The sequence below is a fragment of the Clarias gariepinus genome, chromosome 20, assembly GCF_024256425.1.
Source record: "Clarias gariepinus isolate MV-2021 ecotype Netherlands chromosome 20, CGAR_prim_01v2, whole genome shotgun sequence".
NCBI classification, from domain to species: Eukaryota; Metazoa; Chordata; class Actinopteri; order Siluriformes; family Clariidae; genus Clarias; species Clarias gariepinus.
In genome coordinates this window covers 18,586,653-18,610,351 of record NC_071119.1, presented here as the reverse complement: position 1 = coordinate 18,610,351, position 23,699 = coordinate 18,586,653, and the positions used below count along the sequence as shown (strand labels likewise).

The 23,699-nt window shown below is 40.4% G+C and overlaps 1 protein-coding gene across 13 annotated transcripts in view; it reads left to right on the top strand.

Annotated features, from left to right (window-relative positions):
• LOC128508385 (adhesion G protein-coupled receptor L3-like) overlaps window positions 1-23,699 on the top strand; it is a 321,516-nt gene that overhangs the window by 235,754 nt on the left and 62,063 nt on the right. For 10 of the 13 annotated variants that reach the window (XM_053479695.1, XM_053479693.1, XM_053479692.1 and 7 more), the window contains 3 exons: window positions 2,066-2,104; window positions 16,838-17,021; window positions 22,481-22,603. In XM_053479695.1, the coding sequence (XP_053335670.1) occupies window positions 2,066-2,104; window positions 16,838-17,021; window positions 22,481-22,603 (346 nt within the window). The remainder of the gene's footprint in view (window positions 1-2,065; window positions 2,105-16,837; window positions 17,022-22,480; window positions 22,604-23,699) is intronic. The other 3 variants (XM_053479696.1, XM_053479700.1, XM_053479690.1) reach the window with 1 other exon arrangement.

Below are 23,699 nucleotides of genomic sequence, written 5' to 3'. Positions count from 1 at the left end.
AGATTGTGTCGCAATTATGCTTGGGTGTGAATTCCAGCGTGGCCTCGAGCTAAGATGGGTGAAGAGCGCGGAACAGTAGGTATTGTTTTAATGACGGTCGTCTCCGTCAGGTCCGGATGATTCCCCCTGCGTTCGGCTTTGCGTTTTCGAGGCCAATAAAAACACGGAATCTAGGATACATTACCGCACTTGTTTTCTTCCTTTCCTTACCTTACGGCCCTTAGAGCAGCCAACTCAGCCTGCCGCGAACTGTACTTTACTACTCGTTTTTTTGTCGCTCATGATCTCGGTTAGATTTAACGTCAGAAAAAATGAGGGCGTATAAAAAGCAGAGTGAAAATGCCACATGGAGAATAGGCACAGTTAGGATTATACAAGCACCTGCTCACATCTCAGTTTAGATCCAGATGGAATAAAGATATCTCCCAAAACAGGAAATCCATCCTTTGACGCATATAGGCAGATATCTCCCTATTGACCTTTATATCTGTATGGCCGTTCACTTTTAAGTCAAAAGCTTCTTAGTCATACTCACAGGTCTATATATATACAGTATATAAACACAGCTATACAGTAAATGTTCGAAAATGGACGGAGAAGGTTTTCAGCTGCAGGACGTCATGGGGATACTCGAGGGGTTAAGTGCATTACTCACGGGGCAGAATAGCAGTGCTCAGTGGGAACTCCATTAGTAACAGATGACTGGGGGAAGAATCACTTCAAATGATGTACACAAGAGGCCGAATCCCACAAACCTTTGCTTTTCAGCTTTCCTGAACTGTTTTTACGCTACTGCTGAATTATTTAACTAGCCAACAACCTGACCCCTTATGTCATTCGTACAAACTCTAATAGGAATTAATTTGATTGGTTGATTGGAAACAAAAACGAGTACTCAGTTTTAACTTTAATCCTTTTTATAGACCCTAATACTAATACTAATCCAGCAAAGAGGATAATGTGGTAAAATGTCAACCCTTCAGCTTAGTGGAACAACCTGAATCTAAAACCTGAAAGCACTGGATCTGTCGATGCACCACTCCAAACCCAAGGTTCAGACTTTAGAGACGAGCCCTCACCGTCTTGTCCGAGACTGTGAATCTAGTAAGACTGGAGCGCTTTCACCTTCCCCTGACAATAACAAGAAACCCAGCCTCACAGGAAAGAAAGTCTTTTTTTTTTTTTTGTTCCTGTCTCCGCATCTTTCAGCCTCGCTTCCTCAAGGTCACCCCTCTCTCGGCGCTTCTTCTCCCTGTATAATTCGTATCATCCCAAATGTCACGCTAGCCTCTGGGTTTGTTCGTCACGCTGCGCTAACATTATGAACAATCCCTTTGATAGCGGCGCAGTGGGTTTAGCTCACAGTCGAGTCTGCAAACGGTGAGATCTTCGACACTCCGCGGATGAAAGGGAGCAGAAGAGAGGTGCCGATGGTGGCGCTAACAGGAGGGGTAACGCGGAAGAAAGGAGCCTTAGTGCCGAACTGCAGGGCTAGCTCTGAAAGCCAGCTGAAACTGTTTGGGAGAAGATGTGGGCGCTTTGTGACAGGCGGTGAAAAGGGACCAACAGGGAAAGTTCACTGCTGTCCACGTTGGTCCAGTGCTGGTAGCACTGGCATGCATGTGCCAAAGACACTTGTCTGTCTTTATATGGTTACCTGAGGGTAATGCTAGCAAGTGACATGAGGACTTAGGAACTTTGTAGATCCGTGGATTTTCTTTTTTCTTTTTCTTTTTTTCCAAAGCTTCTCAATAAAGGATGGAAATAAGGAGCTGGCGGCTGTCGAGAGCGTACGTAGCTAGTAGACAACAAAGCTCGAATGACGCCTAGCACCTTGGACAGCGAACATATTTGCACGTTTGACAATTTATATTTAAAGTAATTTTTGGAGACGGAACTGACTTCAAATGAAAAGCGCAAGATTGTTCACACCCACAAAAAACACGACGCAAGCTAGTGTTTACACCGGTACCGTTATCGTAGAGGTCGTGTGCATTTTTTTAAGGCTTAGTTTTTTTCCCTGATGAAAACCTTCTTTTCTAATAACGCTATTTTGCCTTTTCAGCTGCAGAAAAGGGAGCGCTCCTGCCGCTTTTTCGTACAGGTATTTAAACCCTCCTCTTTGCCGTTACCTCATTTCCCCACCAGTCCCTTTTTTTTCCCCTCCGCCTGTGTATGCAGTACCTCATATCCTGCCCTTCATTTCCACCAAGGTCATGTTGTGGTTTGTTTGTCCCCTTTTCTTTTTTTCTTTTTTTTTTTTACCTACATCATCCCGCATGGTTTGAGGCCTCGAACCAAAACATCACCTCATTCGCCGTAAATTGCTCATAATTGAGCATAATCTCGAGGAAGAGACTGTTACGCGGTGTGCATGTTAAAAAGCCTGAGCATGCTCTTCATCCTGTTGTTCGGGTCTCAAACGTTCGGACCTGTTTCTGGGGGGGATGAAGAAAAACGTAAAACCTGACTGTTTTTCACTGGATTATTAGCTAATTTGACTGGCAAATTAACATTAAATAATTTCCTAAACACTGCAGAAACTTGCTGAATGATTGTAATCCCAGCCAATCACGAGCAATTATGCTTGATTTGCCATCGAAAACAAATTGAAAGCTGTTCTGTGGAACTTAGCGGTAATTTCGTTCCGCACATATTTGCTTTCTCGCTGCAGGTGAGACGAGGTTCGAGGAACAAATGTGTTGTGTTATTATTAACTGGTACTACATGAGCCACCTGTGTATTAACACAGAGCAGATAAAAAGCTTCCGTTCGCCTTTTCTCTGGTGTTTCTAAAGTTGACAAAGTGATAATGTTTTTTTCCTGAAGCCTACTGCTAGACCAATTAATGCGAGGTTGTTTAATTAATGAAAGACACACAAATAAAATGCGCATATTAATTAAGGGTGAGTACTGAGTACCTTTACTGAATGTGTACTGTAATTATGCTATGTGTTCTATGCAGTACTGTATATATGTCCGAGGGGCGTTCAAGTCAAACTGGCACTCGTGATGAAACTTCTTGTAAATGGAGACGTAAAACTTTTTATTGAAATTTGAATGGCGCAACTGACCATAACCTAATCTCCCGTCTGAGATGACTCGAAGCCCAATGCATCCATTCCATCATTCACTCACTTGTCCATTACAGGAACCCGGCTTGGAGTTACTGCCACATCCCCAGTACAGTGACTGACCTCGCTCCAAGTCATTTCGACATGTTTGGACCATTAAAGGAGTTCCTGGGAGGCCAGCGTTTCAGACTACAGAAGCAGGCCGTCTGATCATGGTTCAGGCGTGCCCAGAAAACTTTGTCCCTAGTGAAATTCAGCTGGGATGAGTGAATTAGTGGAGCGGGGGATTATATAGAGTCATTCTGCGCAATCAAAAGTCTGGGTTTAACTTGAACGCTCTCATATGGTCTCCCATGGTTTATCGATCGTGCTGGTCATGACTATTTTAATTAAATGAGGTTCGATTCCCGGCCAGGATTGATTCCCGTCTCTGTGTGCATGGAGTTCGCATGTTCTACCCGTGCTTGCTGGGTTTCCTCCGAGTACTCCGGTTTCCTCCCACAGTCCAAAGACAACGCCAACCAGTATAAAGCAAAAGAGATAATAGCAGAAATCCTGCCTTGGGTTGTAAAGGAGCACCAGTGATCTGATTCTACAGCTTTTCCCGCAATCAGTTGTACCGTTCCAAAACAAAGAGCTCTATATGTCTTTACAGTGCATTGCGCCTCAATCAGTTGCGTCAGGCTTGCTAGTCCTTTGGTAAAACCAAACAAGTTTGAGCCCATATGGTCCTTTCAAGGATGAGATTTTCAAGCAGCCGACTATTGTCAGCATCACAGTAATGACAAGCTAACGCACGCACAAAAAAAAAAAGCTGATCGCCGTCCACGAAGACAGTCTTTGGAGTGAAGCAGTGTGAGGTGCTGTCCATAAATACATGATGTGAAGAAAGATGTCTGAGGATGTGAACAGCGCAGGCAGCACTGACCGATGAATTATTGATGCACCACAACAACATCTATATTTTACAGCCACTGCAGAGAGCACACGCACACGCGGACCGAGGTACACTTCATGAAAGTAGGCTGCGTTTATGATAATGGATTGTTGTAATGTGCAGGAGCATGTACGGAACTTTAACGAGGCTTCAGATGTGACAAGCTGACAGTTAGGGATGTATGGGTACATTTTTAAACACATAGTAATGTGCACAAGTCTTAGGCACTGTATTATCTCCAGTACATATTGCAGTAAACATGTTTATAATGTCTGTATTATAATGTTTATAATGTCTGTGCATGTTTTTCTGGTCTTCGCCAATAATTATATTTGATCCGGCAACACGGTGGCTCACTGTTTATCACTGTCGCCTCACACCTTCATGGTCCGGGTTCGATTCCCGGTCAGGTTCGATACCTGCCTCTGTGTGCATGGAGTTTGTTTTTTCTTCCCGTTGTTGGTGGGTTTCCTCCGGCTACTTCAGTTTCCTCCATTGGGTGTTCCCTAATTTTCTATAGTGTGTGAATGAGTGTATGTGTGTGTGTGTGTGTGTGTGCCCTACAATGGATTTGCACCCTGTCCAGGGTGTACCCTCCCTTGTGCCCTATCCCTCGTGCAGTATAGGCAATAAGTGAGTGAGTGACTGACTGCTATATGATACTGATACCAAATTGAGTAGCCTGCTTAGTCTGGTTGTAACAGTACTCTTAATTCGATTCACTGTAATCGCTTCACAATTTGAGCTTCATAGCAGAAGTAGACCTCCAAAATAGGCTAAAATAGCCGTTTTCCACACCCAAGGGCGTTTGAAAACTATGGAGCTCTTCTTACCGATAATAACACGATCAAGTTAATTTCATAACGAGAATCCGTGTTGTTCTTCGCAATCTGGAACTGTCTGTCTATCAGACTTCACAAGCGCAGATGCATTTTTGCCTAACAATGCAGACTCATCCTTACACCCCTGTTACTTAGGATTAAGAAGCATTAAAATGTTTTTGGCTCAGTTTATGTCGGTTCCTATCAGCTAGCAGTGAGTGAGTTTCTTTTGAGGATGTTAAACAGGATGTATAGCAGTGACCTAGGAGGGATGAACTGATCGAGGATTAATTGATCGAACTGATTAATTCTATTTAATAGGTTTACCCTAAACATACAGATTTTCATAGTCAACTATCATTATTTCTTTATCTTTTTTTTTACTTATATGTTGGAAGATGCTGTCATCCCTCCTCTCGAGCACAGTTTGCTGTCTGCTTTGCTTTTATTGCCATCATTAATCGTCAAATATCACCAGATTGCTGTCACTTTACGTCGTCTCCTGATTATCACAACGTCATACACGCGGCTTCTGTCATATAGCATCGACGCGGTACTAGATCCGTTTTCACGGAAGTTACTGTACAGAGACACCAGTATCCAAATCTGCGCATATTTACTCCCAATAATACAGATATCACTAGCTGCTAAGCCCTGATACAGTGTGTAAACACGTCAGTTTGCTGTCAGCATTTTACCCAAGATTATTTATTCCAGATGGGTGGACAGGGACAGTTAATTGCATGCGCGGGAATGATTGTCAGCAATGCCTGCGGCAGAGACGGCGCACGCGTAACTTTACCAGGTTCACCTGACTAGGCTGCGTTGCATCATTAGTCTGACCGTGCTAAATAAAAGCAAGGGAAGTACAGAGAGATGATGGAGCAGCAGCTGGTGGGTGTGTAAACAGAGGCATTGATTGCGACAGAGTGAGAGCGCCCAGGACGGTAATTGATTAGGGGAATGGGAGCGTTTTCTCCACTCTTCACCACACACAAGAGGGTCTTGTCTGCAAATCTGAACTCGCCAAGAAGACACTTCACAGCACACCTGCTTTTTTTTTTTTACCCCCACCCCGTCAGACGCGCTCACGAGCACAAGACAGGATGGAAAATTTTAATCAGACAGGTTTGATTTCAGAGGCCAAAACAAAGAGATGTCAAGAGAAAAACAAGCCAAGACAGATGAGGTCATGTTAACGTTTACAGTATTTGGTAGACGCTGGTTGGAAACCACATCTTCACACACAATGGTCTGAGAGTACCATTAAGCTTAAACCCTGCTATAAAGGAGATAGTGGAGGAGGTTTACACAGGCATAAAACGTCCAGCATAAAACTGCTACTTTATACATTCACGGTATTTTCGTGACATTTGGCGCAGGTGCTAAACTGGCAGAGAGTAAGTCTGATTGTAAAAATAGGATCGGCTTGAATGAACACATTGAAGTCTAGGAAAGGGATTGTGGTCTTTTGTAGCTTTTACATTGTACTGTAGTATACCGTGTTGAGTTAAGCTTGGTTAAGTTCATCAACATACTTATTTCTATTGATTAAGATGAACTTTTTATTTACTTAATTATTTTTTTTGAGCTGAGCTGGATTAATCGCAAGATCGTAGGACATTATACAGAGATCGTCAGGAACTTTCATCAGAGGGTGGAACTATATAAAAAAATGCAAATTAACCATGCTTTAAAAAATGAAGGAAACGTAGTGACAAACCAGATTTAAAGTTACTTAAATGTACAGTAGATTGGACTGGTTTGTAGTTGGTTGGTAGACTTTTTTGGTGCATTTGTCGCCATGGATCGTAGAGTCCAAAAATAATGGCGATTTCCTTGTTAAGTGTTGACTTGGATGGGTTTGAGATGTTACTCCTGCATTGCTTATAAAACCCTTTAATATAGGGAAATGAAGCAAATCTTCTAAAATGGCTAAATTTAATCGACTAAATTACTAGATACTACTGTATTCTACAGTGCACATTAGGGATGTTTATTATGGAAGCTGTGGCAGGTTTCTAACGTCTTTAGTCACAGGGTGACTATCCAACACATGGGTATTGCAGTCTTGTTGTCTTTTTTTTGCAAAAGTAGACAATTAATAGTACAGTATATAGTGTGGTGTACTACAGTAGGTACGTCGCAGGTAAATACAGCAAGTTCAGGAAAGGCTTGGCATGATTTGCAGTGGAATTGTAGATGATATTAAATAATAATAGTTGGTACATTTTAAGCCACCCATCGTTCCTTCGTACAGTATTTTGCCTCCCAAGAGCCAGACATTCTTGTATTTTTAATGTAATATAAAGTAATATTTTCCTAAACTTACTGAAGGACTTTTTTGATCTCATTTTTATTTTCTGTACATGTACCAGTGTCAAAGGATTGTTTTTATTTATTTATTTATTATTGCTAAGCCAGGACAGATAAGAGGGGAAATGAGATTGCTGCTGAGATTGGTAGATAAACAATTACATTGTATCTTTAGGTTCTTTACAGCCTGTTACAGTAAAACATTTGTTTTCATTTATTTTGTTTAGTCTGCGTTATTTAATTACATTTTATTTAATCTGAAATAATGAGTGGTGGCTCAAGACTTTTGCACAGTACGTTTCTGTACATCATACCATTTTATAAGTAATACTTAGTATAATTCATAGATAGTTTAAGGTATGTGTCATTTTTTATTTCGGAATAATTCAGAATTTCTTGTTCAGGAATTAGGAAAAAAAACTTCCTCCTTCTTTATATATATATATATATATATATATATATATATGTATATATATATATATATATATATATAAAGAGCTGGAAAATTGACAAAGCAATTTAAATATACATTTGAATATTTTAATTGCATAGATCAGATGACTTAATTATTTTATTTAATGATGTTTATAATACAAATCCATGAAATGAATATATCTATAAATTTTTTCCCACAATTTTTTAAAATATTTTTTAAATAATTTTTTCTAGCAATTACATCTAGCAAGTTTCGGTTATATTTCCTGTGTAAGCAATTACTTTAAATTAAAACATTTTTTTCAGTATCATATAGCTAGCATTAAGGCGCAGCATGTAATAAATTTGTTAGCACAACTGTATGCTGCACCATGGTCTTTGGGTGTAGAGAGAAAAATTCAGTTTGATCTTCCAATTTATCAACCAAAAATAAATCTGATTTTATTTTAAACAAAATAAGAATGAAGTAATATGTAATGGCTTCATCTCTCGACAAGGCTACAATCCAAAGTGAGATAAAATCAATAGGAATATAGTTTTTATTTTTTTGCACTCCAGACATTATTTGAGGAAGATGATTCAGAGAAGAATGGTAATGATTGGTCTAACAGTCTAGCAGAGAACAGAGAAGGGAGATGTCAGGAAGACATGAGGTGAATTTTACTAGCCAGACGTTCCAAAATCTGTTCATGGTATCTAGCGGATGTTATAAATTGAAGGAGGTTATAATGGGGAAAGTTTTATAGAATGTTTCCATCATATTTAAATACGGATATTACACTTTTTATGTATTGCAATGCATACGTTTTTACCTCTACACCTATTACAGTACAGTACATACAGTAAATCTGCATGAAAGTAGCTCATGAGAAAAAGTACTACTTTGAAAAGCTACTATTTAAAATTAAAACAATTGCCAAAATATTCACGCTTGCAGTATGTTTTCATCTGCAAAATGTGGAGAGCTTCAAGGAAAGCAAATACCTTTGCAAGGCAGTTTAAACGCTATTTGTTAATAAAGAAAGAACATCTGTAAAACATTACATACTTTATGCTTTGTTAGAGTTTGCTTTTTTTTAATTTTGTTTCAACAATAACATTTTAACTGAAGAATTTCAGATTTTTTTATTTTTTTTTAATGAAGACATTTGAATTCTCAGTTTAAAGTTGTGACAATTATTTCATAACACAGGGACGTGCATATACACATGCGCACATGGGTTTCCTGTGTTCTTTGTGATGACTTTTTTATATATAGAATAACTTTCTGTACATTATTTCCGTAATTGGGGTGTGAAGTTTTAAATGTGTGGCCGTGTGATTGTATTATCGATTAGCTTCACGACTATTAGCACAGTCTCCGAAACAATAACGGATTTAGTCAAAACGTTATTACTGGTGACTGCCAGCTCCACTTAGTGTAATAAAAGAAGGTTGAGTGGGAGAAAATAGGGGACTAAAGCTGAATTTGTGTAGGATTAAGAGAAAGTAAATCACCCCCAAACGTCAGCAGTTTTGCCAGGTCAGCACAAGGAGACTGCAGGATGTCACACACATCACACATACGCGAAAGGCTATAGAGACGCCTGCGCTGATAAGGCCAGAGTGATATCGGTATGTATGAGGGCAAGTACACGAAGCAGCAGGGTCAGAATGAACAGACATACACTCATATGCACATACACACTTGTCAGAGTATGACATTGTGAGGACCTTCTGTTGATATAATTATTAATGCAGCAGGGACTTTGTTGGGACATTTTGTGACCGCACGAATATAAAACCGTGAGCATGAACACACACACACACACACAAACACACACACACACACACACTATATATATATATAATATATATATATATATATATATATATATATATATATAATAGGACACACAGAGTCCTATTCTATTGTTGACACACACACAAATACTTGAATATGGCATTATGAAGACCTTTTATTGACATAATTACTATTGATGTAAATGAATGCATATAACCTTAAACTAAATTTCTTTACTCAAAGGGAAATATTTCATTTATTATTATTATTATTATTATTATTATTATTATTTTTTTTTTTTTTTTTATCAAACCACTGAAACATTTGTTAGAAAAAGAAAAAAGTCTACTTATGGGGACTGGCTAGATGTCATTGCAATGATTTTTTTTCTCTTATTCTTTCATTTCACTGTTAGAGAGTCCTATTTTATTCTACACACACACACACACACACACACACACACACACACACATACACACCCTTGTCACTTGAATATGGCATTATGAGGACCTTCTATTGACATAATTACTATTGATGTAAATAATTGCAAATAATCTTAAACAACATTTCGTTAATCAAAAAGAAACATTTTAATCATTTTATTATTATTTGTTTATTTTTATCAAACCACTGAAACATTTGTTCAATAGAAGAAAAAAGAAAAAAGGTCTCCTCGTGGGGACTGGCTAGATGTTATCACAATGTTTTTTTTTTTTAAGCTTTTATTTAAAACTGTTAGAGAGTCCTATTCTACTGTTGACACACAACCACACACATTTGAGGGTTCCAGACATTTCAGAATTAAATGGAAGAAACTTGAGACTTCCAGCAGTCTTTTGTGTCTGTGTGTGTGTGCGCACAAGTTCAAGCCTTCCAACGGTATCTTCATTACTTTGCTCTTTGTTTCTGGATGTTTCTTGCTTCCATCAGGTGTCTCTCTAATTTGCACTTGTAATCTTTCGAACCTCAGAGCTGGAAATGTATCTATCACACACATTTTATAAGGATAATATTCAAGTGCGGCACTCAGACCCGGACACATGAACATGGCAGCACAAACCTCTACTAAAGTGCAGCCCTAAGCCCCAAAAGCATGTGGGTGTGACCCCTCGGTCACACTGAAAAAATCTCAGCCCTCTGTAGCGTATAAGGATGCCGCCCTGGAGACAAAAGTGCTTTTAGGTCACGCGGTAGAACATTCGCTTCGACATACGGCGAGAGCGTGCGCGAGAAACCAATTACAAAAAGCGCTCAGCCGTTCTGCATGCTCCGTCTCTGCTAAGTACGAGCTCACTCCATTCAAATGGGTGCATTTATGTGGAAAGTAATTTCACATAAAGTAATCTTCCTTTCTATTTCTAATACACTATCATATCTGAAAATCCCAGATTATTGAGAAATGGCTGATTTGCAATGCAAATGTAGCTCTTTCTCAGATCATTTAAGATTTTTTTTTTCCTTGTAGCTCATTTGTTTCATTTGCATGCAAGACTTTGAACATGATCAAGGTTTGTACTTGTTTCGCGTAATTACAAGAGCAGCTAGAAATCAGTTTTGAAGCATTGTTTACAATAGAAAAGAAACATCGCAGCGGTCTTGCATTGTTTGTTAAAGATGAGACGTTTCAATTATGCTGCCTTGATCTACACAAGTTCTCCATCTATATACATTATCAGGCATAACATTAAAACCATTAACCATATAACCATTCGGGGTTCCCTTGTGCGACCGGGGCAGCTCTGGCGCTTCAGGCTTCAGGCTTCCACAAGACCTTTAAGGGGGTGCTGTGGTGTCTGCCGCCAGGCAGTGGATCCTTTGGGTGCTGGTGGTTGGGGAGTGGAGCCTCCATGGACTCGACTTGGCACTTTCCACGGATACTTGATCAGATTGGGATCTGTGGGTTTTAGGAGCTTCGGGCTCTGTTGATGTGGTGGACTGGGTTTTCTGTTGCCTTTCTATCATGGCCAGCATTGACTTTTGTGAGACGGGCTGGCCTTTAGTCCTCGTGGGCATTGGTGACTCCATAATAACAGACGAACAAAAGACCAAGTCTTCCAGAATGCAGATTTCCGGCTGCATCGTCCTAATTCACCAAGGATTGAGCCATTTATTATTGTAATCATCATTGGACCGTGGGTATGCGATGGAGGTTAAATGTGAGCAGCTTGAACAGTGCACTCATTACGGTCTCATTAGCTGAACTCTATCAGCCTGATTCTGAGTCAATACTGATAAATGACCTGACCGAAGTATCCGAAGTCACTCTGTGGAGTGCTTATTTTTAGGATCGCCCTAAAGAATTCGATGGAACTAGTGGTGAAATTTCAAGCAGCAGCTATTAGATTATTTTATAAAATTTTCTGTACAGTATTTCCATTTTGTATCATTTGTTTTGTACTCTGATTTACAGAGACCTAAAATTATCAGGTAACGAAATCAAACATGGACAAATTTATGACTTTTTGGTACTTTGACCTTCACATTTTTGACATTGTGGTGATTTTAACTAAACTAAAATGACGTGAACAGTATTGACATTTGGTCAAAAATATTCGCCATCATCACATTTACATTTGGCAGACGCCCTTATCCAGAGCGACTTACATTTTTATCTCATTACACATCTGAGCAGTTGAGGGTTAAGGGCCTTGCTCAAGGTCCGAACAGGGGCAACTTGGTGGTTGTGGGGTTTGAACCTGGAACCTTTCGAACCGTGTTCTAGTTACTAAACATCCGTTCGTCCAATCCCGGGGAAACTAAGGTAAACCATGGCAATTTGAAAATTTCAATTAACCTAGCCTGCATGCATTTGGACTGCGGGAGGAAATCGGAGTAGCGAAGGAAACCCGCCAAACATGGGGACAATATGCAAACTCCAGAGACACAAACAAAAGGCAGAAATCAAACCCCTTAAACTTGAAGGTGCGAGGCCGCAGTGCTAACCACTATGCCATTATGTCGCCTTCTGCTAACCATTGTGTATCAAAATATTTTTTATACTAATAATGTTTGTCAAGTTTAAAACATGACATAACATCAAAAAACCCAAAGTCATTGACAAAGTCATTGTTGCGTAACCAACAGACCTCATAGTAATCGTTATACTGTAACAACAGTTAAATATTATTGCTTGTGACAATAATTTGATGACAAAGCAGAAATAGTTGTTGTGATGTTCTAATGTTAGTCACATAGAAATCTACATCACTTCCCATACTTATGTCATCTTGACATTAAAACTGACAAAAGCTGTCTTGGTGGCAGCTGAGTTGTGTTGGAATACGACTTTGTAAATGTTATATATGTCCTGAATGGCTTATGCAACAGTTCCGTGAAGCAGAATGTCACTCGATCAGTTTTTGATAAAATAAAAATAAAAAAAGCTGCCAGTTTTTTTGTGACACATACACTAGACAGATGACAGTCCCTCAGAAGCAGCCTTGGCTCGAGCACCCTGACGCAGATGCGTAATGGCAGCTCTTATTGAACCCTTGACATGTTCAGGCCCGAGTCTGTGTGCAGTAGTCACTCCTGCTGAAGTGGCTTGGCCCAGGCTGATCTAGGGTCAGACGGTAATCTGCTTGTGTGTGGTGGGACGTGCAGGATCAGACATGTAATCCCTTATAGCAGCGCAACTCTCCTCAGGCCGGCCTTAACCGCAGCAGCCGAGGAAAAAGAGCTTAGCATCCAGACAGGCTTTGCAGGATGAAGGGAAATGAGTTAAACTGGATGGCGATAGGGAGCTAAACGAAAGAATCAAAACACTAAATTTCAGTTGGGGATTTGAGGTCTGTAGAGCAACCGTTTTCTTAAAATGATGGTACATATAATCAGTAATCAGTGGTGGGAAGTTTCTGTTACCATCAAAATGCTAATTTTTATCTGATTTCCCAGCAATTTGTCCACAATTAGGACACATTTCAGCCATAACTTTGCAGCCCAAAACATTAAATCCTGTATTGTGTAGGTTCCACCTCTGCCACTAAAGTAGCTCTTGGAACAGGACTCCATCAGACCTCCAGGCGCGTGCTGTACACCAGGACATTTGGTTCTGTGAGTTGCAAATTGGGTCTTCCATGGATCAGACTTGTTTGTCCAGTGAATTCCATGGACGTTCTATCGGATTCAGTCCTGGGGATTTGGTGGTCGGATCATCAATTTTAAAATTTCGCCTGCCACCCCATGTGGCAAGCTGTGGTGTGCATTGGGTGTTCTGATACCTATCTATCGTGTCAAGCGTTAGCTTTTTTCACCGATTTGTGCTGCATTGGCTTTCCTGTGGGATTAGAGCGGACGTGCGGACCTTTTGTCCCCACGGACGTGGGAGAGCCTTGTGTGCCCAGGATCTTGCCAACAGTTTTCTGGTGATTATTGTTGTTCAAGTGTTCATAATGTCATGACTGATCGGTGTACATTTAATTTGAAATGTATGATGAGACGAACCTGTTACTGCTTACGTTCTTGTACCTGTAAACAGTCACTTGAAAACACAAGACACTCTTCTCTAAGAAACCGGACCCCAAAGGCCCTAAAGATCCTTTTTTAAGAATTTACCGGTGCTGTTGTATACTCTTGCAACAAACTCCAGCATTTGCATACACTATTTACTCATTTCGATTGGATGGAAAGTAGCAAGCTTTTGTCTTCAAAACATTCTCCTCCTTGAAACACTATTTCCCCTTTCATTCACTCCAGCCAAATCCCTACAATCCCCCTCTCGTCCTCATCAGAAGCGTCCATTTTCCCATCTGCCTCCGACTCTGATAAGGCAAGGCTCACACATTATTGCATGTTCCTTCTGAATGTGTGTACGAAAGGACAGACAGACACACAGATGGGCAGACAGACGGTTGCTTCTTCTTCTTCTTCTTTTTTTCCCCCTCCGTGCGATTTCTCAGCCCTGCTGTTTAAAAAACTCATTCTCTTTCATAGCCCATTGATCAAAAGCCAGAGTATCCCGCGGGTTCACTGTCTGCTCCGGCAGCACCCAGCATTAGATCTGGCCTTTTCTTCCTCTGAAGGGTCTGATGATGTGTTCTCACACGTATGATGCCTTGCATTTAGGATTAAATGCAGCTTTCTGCACATTGAAAATCGAGAGGAAGTAAACTCTAGCCCTGAGCATGTGGGCTTTGAAGTGGGGGGAAAAAAATTAGAAAGTTGACTTAAAGATGCAAGTGAGAGCTGTCGGTTCTCTAAATTCTTTTCTCTCCCACTTTATCTACTTTCCTTAAAGAGATTTCTCAAAGCTTTATAGACTTTTTTTGTATATAAAAATTCTTGAAAGCAGTCAATCCATGCAGAAACTTTCCCATACAAGTATTTCCTCGATACTTTTTCGATTTTTTATTTTTTCCCATCAGTATTCTCGTCATGTTTAGCCATCGGCGATTTAAATCTTTAATTGGCCTGGATTCTCGGTCTCAGCACTGTGGTGCACGTCTCATTGGAGGCACTACGAAGTGAGCAGGCTTCAGTAATAGAGGTTAAACATTATTAATAGGCAATGAATCAATCTGCTGAGGGCAGGTATTTTAGTGTCCAACAACAACCTGCACCGTGCTGCCACCAGTACCTGATCTGAATATGGAGATTTTAGTCTACACGGTGTTCAGGTGATAGATTAGACATGAAGCCGTGGATCTGAGCAAGTTCCGCTCATAAATGAGTTCAGGGGTTTTGCTTGTAAATGAGTTGCTACAGTACATAAACAAGACCTAGTTTATTTCCCAGTGTTGTTGTTGGTATAATATGTATTTAATGCATTAAAAGTGCTTTAAGATTACCTCTCAGATAAACTTGGTTTAAGCCGGACAAACACAAAATATTAACTTTGACCATGCGGCGATGGCATTCTATTCAGAATTGAAGCCTCAGTATAATGAGCTGGAGGAAAATGTCATGTTGTTAGGTTTTCAAGTGAAGTTTGGACAACTGGGACTTTTGATTGTGCAGAATAACAGAACACAGTTATGAAAATATAAACTACCTTATTTCTCTATATAATCCCCTGCTACACTAATGCACAGGGAAAATCGTGATCCAAGGGTTCCACTTGGGATGCTTGGATACCATCAGGGGTGTTGGAAGAAAGGTTTCTTAGGACGCTGGAGGCATAATCAGACTGCCTTCCGAGTTATATAATTCTTTCCATAATTTCCATCGACAGATCTTTCGTCGACACAATGTTTCCATGCAATTAGTCAAGTCCAAATGGCTCTTTATAGTCTGTAAGCAGTTTTCTTTAACTGCAGACCAATTTGAATGTTTAGACCTGGGCCAAGATTTGTTTTAGAAATGCACATTAGAAGGGCAGGGCAATTTTTATTTTCTTTACCTGTTATGGAAAAAAAAAATAATAATAATTTAATAAAATTTGTCTTAGGGAAAATCATGCTTATATTCACAATAAGTTCCTTGGGAACAAGTTTTCTCTGAAACACAATTCAACCCATTGTTGTTTTTTCTACTGTATGTTATTTGCACAAATAAGGGATAAAAAACACTTCAACTATGGCGGAAAGCTCATATTTCCGAACAGATGTTAATGTAATTAGCTAGTTACAGTATATAGAATGTGCTTAAAAATCTTTACGGTTCTCTGGAAAAGTCCTTTAAAATTGTCAAAGGGGCCCAAAAAAACTCAATCTGAAGGTAGGTCAGAAATTCAGATTTAAAAAATAAGGGCAATTGTAGATTAACACCTAACTTAGGACAAGATGAGTTTGTGAAAATGGGACAAATGAACGGGAGGGCTGAACTAAGAACACCGTGGCCTCACACCTTCATTGTCCAGGTTCAATTCTCACTTTAGATCCTGTGTGCTTGCGGGGTTTCCTCTGTGTTCTCTTGTTTTCTCCCAGAGTCCAAAGACATGCAGATTAGGCTAATTGCCGTTCCCAAATTTCCCGTAGTGTGTAAATTCTCATGTAAATTTTGACCAGAGGTTCTACCACAGTCGTAAAAATGGGAATAAATATATATATTGGCCTCCACAGTCCTCAGTTGGACTAAGAGGTTCCTAGATAAATAAATGGATTTATTACTGTACATGACCATTAGAGATTGGTTAGTAAGAAACGTTCATGAGGTTTGTTAGCTAGAATTTTAAAACACTATTCCTTTATTTTATATTCCTTCACCTAAAGAAAGCCCTTTAACTCTAAGGTCATTAACTCTTAAAAACAACATCCTTTTGTTTATATAGTATTATAGCTTCATGAATCAAAGCAAAGTCAGTGACTAGACCATGACCCATGCTAGTAGTGACAGGTTAACAGAGGAGCCTACTTCCCTCTGGCTCGAATAGAAATAGCAGAGCTAAAAGCTAACACTGTCTGACACATGCTCATGGCATCGAACCGCCAAGCCATGCCTTCAACGTCATTACTAAAACTCCGAGCACACTGTATAGGGATGTTTTGTTTAGGATTATTGTAATGCCGGCGCTAACATTGTGTTCTTCCCCTAGGCGATGGTGGAGACGGTGAATAACCTGCTGCAGCCCCAGGCACACTCGGCTTGGAGAGCGTTGTCAGCAGGAGACCAGCTGCGTGCTGCCACGATGCTGCTGGACACGGTGGAGCAAGGTGCCTTCGTACTGGCCGACAATCTGCTCAAGACCGACGTGGTCCAGGAGAACACCAACAACATCCGTAAGTCCACACTGGTCACATGATGAAGCTTTATGGGTAAGAAGTCAAGGGGCAAACCGTTATCATGAAGTGTCGCTATTAAGTTTGAATAAAGGGGACAGTCATGGCTTGGACAGTTGGGGGTCAGCGGGTGAGGGGTTCGAGCCCCGCCACTGCTAATCTGCCACCATTGATGCAAGGTTGGGCATCAGGTTAGCAACCCAGCCCCGTAAAAACCCTCATTGCTACAGAAGTAATAGAACTTCTTGCAAGATGTGGTCAACAACACGGAAACAAACAAAAAAAAACCCTTTAAATATAATGTTTGTGTCCCCTCAAACGTTTTTTGAGGAACAAATCGAAATAAAATGTGGGTTTTATCTGCAACAAGGCAGCAATCCAAAACATGAGGTAAAATGAGCAGGTCTCCCGACCTGGCATGGAAAATTATAGCATTTAAGGTGTGATGGTTGCATCTGAGCGGATCTGAAAACTGCTCAGAGGACATGAAAACCAGACACAGGAGCAAAATCTAATTTATAAACAAGATGTACACGTTTAAACAGATTTACTGATTCTTCATTTAAAAAAACTTGTTTTCTAAAAAGCAGACATGAAAAAAGCGCCGAAAAAAAAAATGAATAAATAAAAATGCAATGGTCTTAACAAGTCTACTTGAAATATTTAGTGAGCCCAGATAAATATTTAACGCTACGGTGGTCATAAAGACCATGATATTGAGTTGTAAAGTTAAGGTGCTATTAAATTTTCATACAATTTTAACCATAATCTGAAGACAGCACTAAAGCGAGATGTTTAAATTGAAGGTTGAAAGGTTTTTCGTTTTTTGTTTTTTTTCCCCATATGAAATCACATACTGCAGTGAAGTTCACGCTTAAAAAATCAAGTTAAATGCATGTAACTTCTTTAAAAGTGCAAAACGAAATGAGCCATGTCAACCACTTCAGCGTGAACCGGCCCCGATTCCCTCGAAGGCGCATTCTCCAGGGAACCACAGAGCGTTTCTACAAAGTCATCCACTTGTTATTTAACCTGTTTATTGGATTCCACTTTTTGGGCTCAACAGTGGTCAACTTGTTGGAGGGTTATTGTGACCATCCCAAAAACTAATAATAATCACTGAACTCTTTATGAGGCGTTGGATAATCTCACCTGAGGGTTTTTCAGGCTTTGGGCCACATTGATCTCAACTTCTTTACTATGTATTCTGAATGAGCATTTCATTGGCTAGCTTGGCCAGGTCCCAAAGGCTCCTCTGATAGATTTGGAGATAACACGTCTGGAGGAGCTCTTTGGCTCTTTCTAATTCATTTCATTATGAAACTGCGCAGGGGTTGGGCGCCTGTTTGTCTGCACGATGAATAGGTTTAAAGGTGAATGTTAGGTATATGGTTTAGTCATCAGATCCCAAAGTGACCTGCATGGCCATATGTCTGCTTATGTAGCAGGGGGATACTCAGCAGGTTTATTTGCATGTGGCAAGCAGATATTCTGCGTCCTTTTACTGTAGGTTGAGATGCATGGAAAACATTTTGAGGACACCCGCATGTTTCGGTTAAACACCAGCGTTCGAAAGGGTAGGGATGGTCTTGCTTTATGCATGTTCACCGGACGATGTGTATTTCTCAGGGACTGGGGTTTACATGTAGCGTGGTGAGGATGAGAAGTGTTGTGTTTGCCTGTTTGGTGAGAATGGATTTGCTGATACAGTGCATCTCCTTTCTCCAAAACACAAGGATTAAGTTAGAACCGGCTGCCATGGCAACTCTGAAATGTAGGTCTCTCTAGCCGTGCTGGAGAAGCGAGCATTTTGGGAATTAATAAAATGGAATTTATTGTGTCTGGCACCCAATTTATCTTGATATTAAGGGATTCAGGGCGGTGTGTGTGTGTGTGAGAGAGAGAGAAAGAGAGAGAGAGAGTGGGAGCAGGAGTCACTCCCAACAAGCTCCTTTATGGTGCTGGTTTTATGCCCTTCATGCCGCGCTGAGATTAATCAGGCAGGTTTGACACGTTTAGCACACCTCCAGCTCCTGTTTGATACACTTAGTTTGCCGTGTTATAAGGTTTGTTTGGCCTACTTGTCCCCTGTGTCATCCACCTGGCACACTGAAATCACAACGGAGATGACAGTAGAGAAATGCTTTCATTATGATCTTCAGTGACATTCTAATGCAAAGAGATGTTCTAAAGCTATGCTGATCCGAAACTGTAGCAAAGTGTGGCCCAGTGCTCAGTGGCCCAAAATGGGGCCCATTGCAAAGAAAGCCCTGATGCTATGTGAATTCTAAATGGAATCCATAATAAAGTGAGCCATTGGTGTTGTGATGATCCAGAGTCCAAACAGGCGTCCAAGTACTGGAATCTGTCGCAAAAGTCAGCCCCAGTGCTATACCGATTTATAACGGACCCCGTGCAAAAGAGCCCCTCAATGCTACATCAAGAATCAAGTGCACAGTAAAGTGAGACTCAGGGCTGTGCTGATCTATAATGGGTACATGGAGAAGAATCTCTCAGTGTTATATTAAAAAATCAAGTACATAGTAAAGTGAGACCCAGTGCTATGCTGATCCAAAAAGGAGTCCTTTCCAAAATGAGTCCCATTACCATGATAATCAAAAGTGAGGTCCATAGTAAAGTGAGCCCTAATGCTATATTACTACTTACAGATTGTAGGAGAATGATGCCACACTATCTACACTGATCCAGTGTTAGGGAACAGTATATAGCAAAATGAGCCTTGATGGTAATCCAATCCATAATAACTTACCAGAAAATGAGGTCCCAGTTATGCTGCTCTGAATCGGAGTATATACCGTAACAGCGTCTTTTGAATGGCGTTCTGATCCGAAACTATTTCAAAGTGAACCCATATCATGTACAGTTCCACAATGGGGTCCATAATAAAAACTAGTCCCTATACCATTATGATAAAAAATGCAGCCTTTAGTGAAGTGCACTTCAATTCTGCATACTCCAAAACATCCACAGAGAGAGTAAGAGTGAAATGGAAGGTTAGTATGGCTTGCTCTGACTTTATAATAGAGTTTTGAATCAGAATATTCAAGTATGCTTAAATTGAAGTCTATAGAAAGAATGAGTCCAGCCAAGATAATCAAGAGGGAGGTCTATAATAAATGACGCATTGATTCTAGACTACTTTTAGTCCCAACCTATGATAAGCCAAATCATAGTCTGTAGCAAAGAAAACTCTAATGCTATTCCAGTTTTTTTTTTTTATAAATAAAAAGAATTTATAATAAAGTGATTGTCCAGTGCTTTGATAATCCAAAGTGTATTCTATAGCTGTGCTATGTTTAAAAAGGCTATCCAGGCTCCAGAGTGGCACAGTAGTAAAGTGCTCGCCCTATTATTCAGAGATCGCTAGTTTGATTTAGGAGTGATGCTGTAGCCTCCCGCAGCCGGAGGCCTGGAGAAAGCTGATTTTTTCGAGTACTCTCAGCGGCGTAGGATGGGACTCACAAGGATTACGGCTCTATGGCTCAAGAAGATACGGTTGGATGGCATCACGTGGTTCAGAGGACACATGTGATAGTCTTCGGCCATCCTTAACTGACGGGTAGTGGTAGCTAGTCACGGGTTGGAATTGAATACTACATAGGGGAGGAAAATCTGGGGGGAAAGTTTTATTCAACTAAAAGTTTACAGTTTTTAGTCCACATTTCTAAAAAGTAAAACCCAGTGTGGTTCTGATCAACAATTAGGTGCATTTTTGATTCCTAGTGACATGATGATCAAACTGGAGTCCCATTAGTGCTACTCTGTACTGTGAGGTTCCTTTAAGATTTTAGCATTAACACCATGTAACATTAACACACAATTATATAAGAGTAAACTGGTGGCACACTCATGGGCACCCAAGGCTCACCCTAGTGCCGGTGACGACCAAAGGCTAGCCAGTCTAGTCCGATCTTGCAAAAAAGTAAATACAGGACAAAAAAAGTCAGTGCTCGCCACGATAGAAAGGCAGTGCACTGCAGCCCAGCCAAGACCGCCAATCCTCAGTCCCCAAATTCCCCAGATTCCGAGCACTGATGGGATGCTCTGGTCAAAGTCCGATCCACGGAGGCCACCCCGTTTAAACCCACAGCATGCAATTGATCTACTGCTAACATCCTGGTGGCAGACACCAAAGAACACCACAGAATACATCCAGAGGCCCTGCAGAGCCAGGCATCAAGGGGCCAGAGCAGTGGATGCACAAAGGTACACCCAGTACCCGTGAGATTATAATGTTAATGTTTTATTGTTACAGCTGATCTGTGAAAAACCAAAAATAAAGTGAAATATACAGTAGATGTTGTTCCAGTTTTAAAATGCAGACTATAATAACGTCAGAGCCAGTGCAATACCGCTCCAAAGTGGTCTCGGGGGGTAAAATTGAGTCCCAATGCTATGATAATCAAAGTCTGCACTAGGGCTGTGCTGATCCAACATAGAGTCCATATCAAAGTCATCTCCAGCACCTTGCTGATCCAAATTGGAGTCTAGAGCAAGTCAGCCAACATCCACTCCACTGTGACATGTCCTGGCCTTGCTTTCTGAACTCACCCGCTGCCAGTCTGAACCAGTAGTAGACCGTAGACACCGATTTAATTCCTCTGTTTCAATTTGATTAAAAACAGAGCACCGTTTGATAAAAGTACAGCTTAAATTTTCAGCTATTGCACAATATTGCAGCATTTCAGTAATACAGTATACTGTATTTGTGAAGCAAAGTACATAAAATGAAAAGAAAAGAAAAAATAAGAAATCCTTTTTGGTTCAAGCAACTCGGGTTGTCAAAGAGAACCGGAACGGCATATTCCTGTTCGTGGCTTTTGATCCTGTGCTGTTCGCGTGTATGTCCTGTCTCATAAAATAGCAAGCAGATTTGCTGAGATTAGCATGTTATTTTCAGCATCACTGACAATGCTCTGTGCTCAGCGACTCGTGGCGCCTTAAGGGTTTTGAAATGAAAAGGACTATTCAAGTCAGGACTCACTTGCCCCATGCTGACTCCACTTTATCTTTCTATTCATTGTCGTAAAAAAAGTGAATAAAGTGGCATAAATCAGAGAGTTCATTGATGAGCATTGTTTTGTTTTTTTGACACATTGCCGTCTATGACGCTGGCGTAAAAATGTCCACAGTTTAGATATCATATGTGTGCTTTATTGCTTGTCCTCCGTAGCAACAATTTCATCAATATTGTTAGACTCATAAATAGTACAGTTAAAATCTAGTGTGTTTTTTTCCCCTTATATGTTGACAAACATAAAAACTCATTATCTGCTCATTACATTTGAAAACGAACCAGGGAGTAAATATTGGAATGGAACCCAGCGTTGTTGTCAGCCCGTAACCATGACCCTGAAGTATTTTGGCACTGATTTGTTAATGCCCAGAGCTAATAATCTCTTCCTGTTTGCCCGTGTGCTTTTGTTAATTTCCTGCAGAGCTCGAGGTGGCTCGGATGAGCACGGATGGCAACCTACCAGATCTGAAGTTTCCTCAGACCGGTGACCAAAGCAACTCCATTCACCTGTCTGCCAACACCCTTAAACAGCACGGCAGAAACGGTAGGTCACCTAGAGCCGAGTGCTGTACGCTTAGTGATGCGGACAAAAATACATCATTCTGCTACTGTATGTAATATTTGCGACAAATTTTATAGCACAAGCTGCTCAGGAGATGTTCTAACACCCACCTATTTAATAACAGCCTGCAAATGTAATACCAGGGGGGTTCAAGTCACCCATGGTTTTACAATTGCTGGGACAGGACTTTTGATTTGTGCAAAATATTAGAACACTGTTTTGGAAAAATTTTTTTTTATAAAACTACCTTTATTTCTCTGTATATTCCCAGTGTTTTACTAGTGCATGGATACAGTACCATCGTGGTAGAATGTTTTCTCATTACGCCGAAGCCATGCTTGCTTCACTTCTAAAACACAGGCCTCCCAGGAACTCCAAAGACGGAACACCTTTGGTGATCAAATTCCATTGAAAGAAAAGGGCACTTAAAGGAGTTCCTCTTTTTGTAAAAGTACTAAAGGTTTACCCATGGCTCCAATTGCATTTTTATTTGATTGACGTATGCGCCGACGCAGTAGACGCTCAGCAGCCTGATGCCATTTAGCTCAGATCATGACATAAAAGTTGATGATGACATGTTTATATATATATTCGTGGGATTATTACATTAAAAGCTGCAGATTTGTATTAGGTTTGTGGTTCATTACGCTTGTGGGCTGTTAATACGTCGGCGGGTGTTACCGATGCCAGATGTTTTACAATCAATTTGAGATCTTGCGCAATTGCTAAATGATTATTAAATAACAGATGCAAAGCCTTTAAGGGGCTTTAAATATGTAAAGCTCTTAATTTTTTTTTTTTTTTTTTTGTTAAAGACCCAATTTCAGACTCTGCAGAACACTACGGGATGTCCCTGACCTATTGAAACTTTTCACTTACAAATATTAACTATGCTAATTCTAAATAAGACCTTGTAGGGATCAGCCAGGCAATTAGGATATAAATGGAGTCATGCTAAGTATGATATAATGTGCCTGGGATAGGCTGCTTGAGATGCCACGGCTCTGAGCGGAGCGCTCATTTTCGCAAGCTTTTAGGCAGAGTTTTCTTTTTATAGCCACCCTAATTTTCACAATAA